The 2,491-nt window shown below is 49.1% G+C and overlaps 1 protein-coding gene across 1 annotated transcript; it reads right to left on the bottom strand.

The window, feature by feature from the left end:
- Positions 1-461: 461 nt before the first annotated feature.
- Positions 462-1,410, bottom strand: UCRPA7_7537 (putative nucleoside-diphosphate-sugar epimerase family protein; the record flags this gene model as incomplete). Its single annotated transcript, XM_007920066.1, has 3 exons — positions 462-510; positions 666-1,090; positions 1,156-1,410. The coding sequence occupies 3 exons, from the start codon at positions 1,408-1,410 to the stop codon at positions 462-464; spliced, it is 729 nt and encodes a 242-aa protein (XP_007918257.1).
- Between the last annotated feature and the right edge of the window lie 1,081 nt (positions 1,411-2,491).

Raw genomic sequence — 2,491 nt, 5'->3', positions numbered from 1 at the left:
CCTTCCTCCGCTCTGCTGTGTAGGCCTTGGCTGACCTGGTGAAATTGCAGTATCTACCATCTCTATTTGATCCATTGTAATCGTTGCAACGGGATTACACACTGAGATAGCGATGCTGATTTCTTGCAAATAAGTAGATTATAACTGAAAGCCATGCGGCTATGGCGTCTGATGTCATGTGCTAGACATACCCAATTCCTATTACCTCGGCTGTCCCCGCAACTGCCGAAAAAGGTTATCAGCCGCACCCTATAACCCAAACGTCACAGTCAGATCTTTAAAAAAGATATATTTGCTAATATTCCAATGTCCAAATACGGAGCATTGCGAAGTTAACTCGGTTGAACTTTCCCTCTCATGACGACCTTTGGCCAGAAAAAAGGGGGAAAGGGTTGTAAGTGCAGTGCGTCAATCGTTGTCCTCCCGACTTCTATTGTTTGCCTTTAGAATACACACTCGCCTCAAGCCAGGTTGACAATGTAGTGAGTTCTGGGTGTGTCTTTTTCAATTCTGCAAGATTTGCACCGTAGCCTTCCCTCTCGAAAAAAGCGAACATAGTGCCCATCTCTTTCGACAACCACAACACGACTCTCGCTATCAAGTCAAATGTCAATGGCGGTGCTGACCCCGTCTTCTCCTTGAATATCTTCACCAACTCTTCATACTTTAGCTCGTCGCCAGCGAGGCTGATAGCCTGACCTCTGTACCTATCTGGCTCTAGAAAAGCCTCAGCACCGAACACGCCGATATCGTCAGTGGCGATGAGCTGAAGCGGTCTATTGACGACCATCTTCCAGGACGTTGCAAAGACCTTGCCAATGAACCCTCCATCGAAGTTCTCCATAAAAGCCACCGGGCGCAGGATTGTCCAGTCCATGGTATTATTCTTGGCACTGTTGATCAAGTGGTGTTCGATGCGGTGTTTACTGGCAAAGTGTGGGATATTGGTCTCATTGTTGATCGACCGGGAGCCGCCGCGATCGACTGAGGAGTAGACGAAATGTTTAACGCCGTTCTTCAGAGCGGCATCAACAAGCGCCTTCCCTTGTCTCTCCTCGATGATGGGGCCTTTGCTATTAAATGCAGGGATCTTTAACGTTGATTAACACAATCTGCTCTGGCTTGCTACATAACAATTTTTCTAAGAGCGCTTACCTGAACACTGTAGACGCCCCAGATCGGTGTGTTACTAGCGGCTTTGGCAGCCTTGAATATGGTATCGCAGTCGTCGAGGTTTCCCTGAATGAGTTTGATTCTAGAGGATTTGCTAGCTAGGCGTTGCGCTGACGGCGATGCAGCGTCTCGAGTAACGGCGAGAATTTGAAAGTCGGCGTTGGCAGCCAGGAGAGCCTTGACCACGGCACCTCCCTGCTTGCCTGTGGCACCAGTGATAAGAAGTGCTCGAGACATGGTTTACGTATAGATGAAGTCGGACCTGGACGACAGGTGTACCGTTGCGACTTTTATAGCCATTGTTGTGGAATGATTCGCCTCCTCCAGTGTAAAGACATGCATGGTGCATCAAAAATTGAAATTAACCTTCGCGACTGCGATAAGGTTTACTGTCTTTCCTGATGACGAATCAAAACAGGATGCCCGACAGAAAATGTGAGCTTCACCTACATGTCCAGTCCCGGCCGGACCCACTTTCGGTGTGGGACGGACACCGAGATCATGACTAGGGACGCCGAAAGCTCAGGTATGCAGGAAATGTCTCCGAGAGAACATTCAAGAATGTTTTACATGACAAGCGATTGTTGGCTTCCAATAACGTGCGTACACTGGCACGAGAGGAGATGGGACATGGATAGTAGGGTCTTGATTGGTTTTGTCAAGGAGACTCAATGCAATTAGGAATTGGGCTGATCACGGGCATCGCAATACTACAGTCTATGGGTGGGTATGGCCGACACATCATTCTAATAAAGTCTTAGAACTGCGAATCCCCAGTATTTGCAGATATTGTCCAGTATCTGGATCTTTGCGATAACGTTGTAAGCAGTTTTGGAGCTGAAAAAGGCTTTGCCTGCCGCCGTGACGTAGCATGTGCGTGCCTTGTAGGTTTTGTGGCTGTTAGACAATTACCGCCACAATTACTATGCAGTATTTGTAAACACGGTTGAAAGTGCTGCAGGGACCGGCCCACAACAGAGCTTGCCGCATCCTCTTCCAACCACCTCCCGCCAGGGATTGCTAAATAAGCCAGACTAGGAAGCTCACTGGCAGCAAAGTTACTAGAGGTATCTCGTAAGCGACCGAGCTCTGCCACAGTATTGTTGGCCGCCTACAAGCCGGGGTCTGGCTCAGATGGCTGACGCCATGGTATCATTGGACGTGGCCGAAGCAAACACGATGGCTAACCCCAGCGTCCGTGACACTTCCAGCAGCTCAAATATACGCCAGACTCTTCGCATAAGCGACCTATCCTGCCTTCAATGCAAAAGCCGGAAGGTCAAGTGCGACCGTGAAGCATCCGGCTGCTCCAAATGTA

This window comes from Phaeoacremonium minimum, assembly GCF_000392275.1.
Source record: "Phaeoacremonium minimum UCRPA7 unplaced genomic scaffold PA7_03_scaffold_538, whole genome shotgun sequence".
Classification (NCBI taxonomy): Eukaryota; Fungi; Ascomycota; class Sordariomycetes; order Togniniales; family Togniniaceae; genus Phaeoacremonium; species Phaeoacremonium minimum.
Note: the sequence above shows the minus strand (reverse complement) of the source record. Positions and strands in the feature narration are given on the sequence as shown.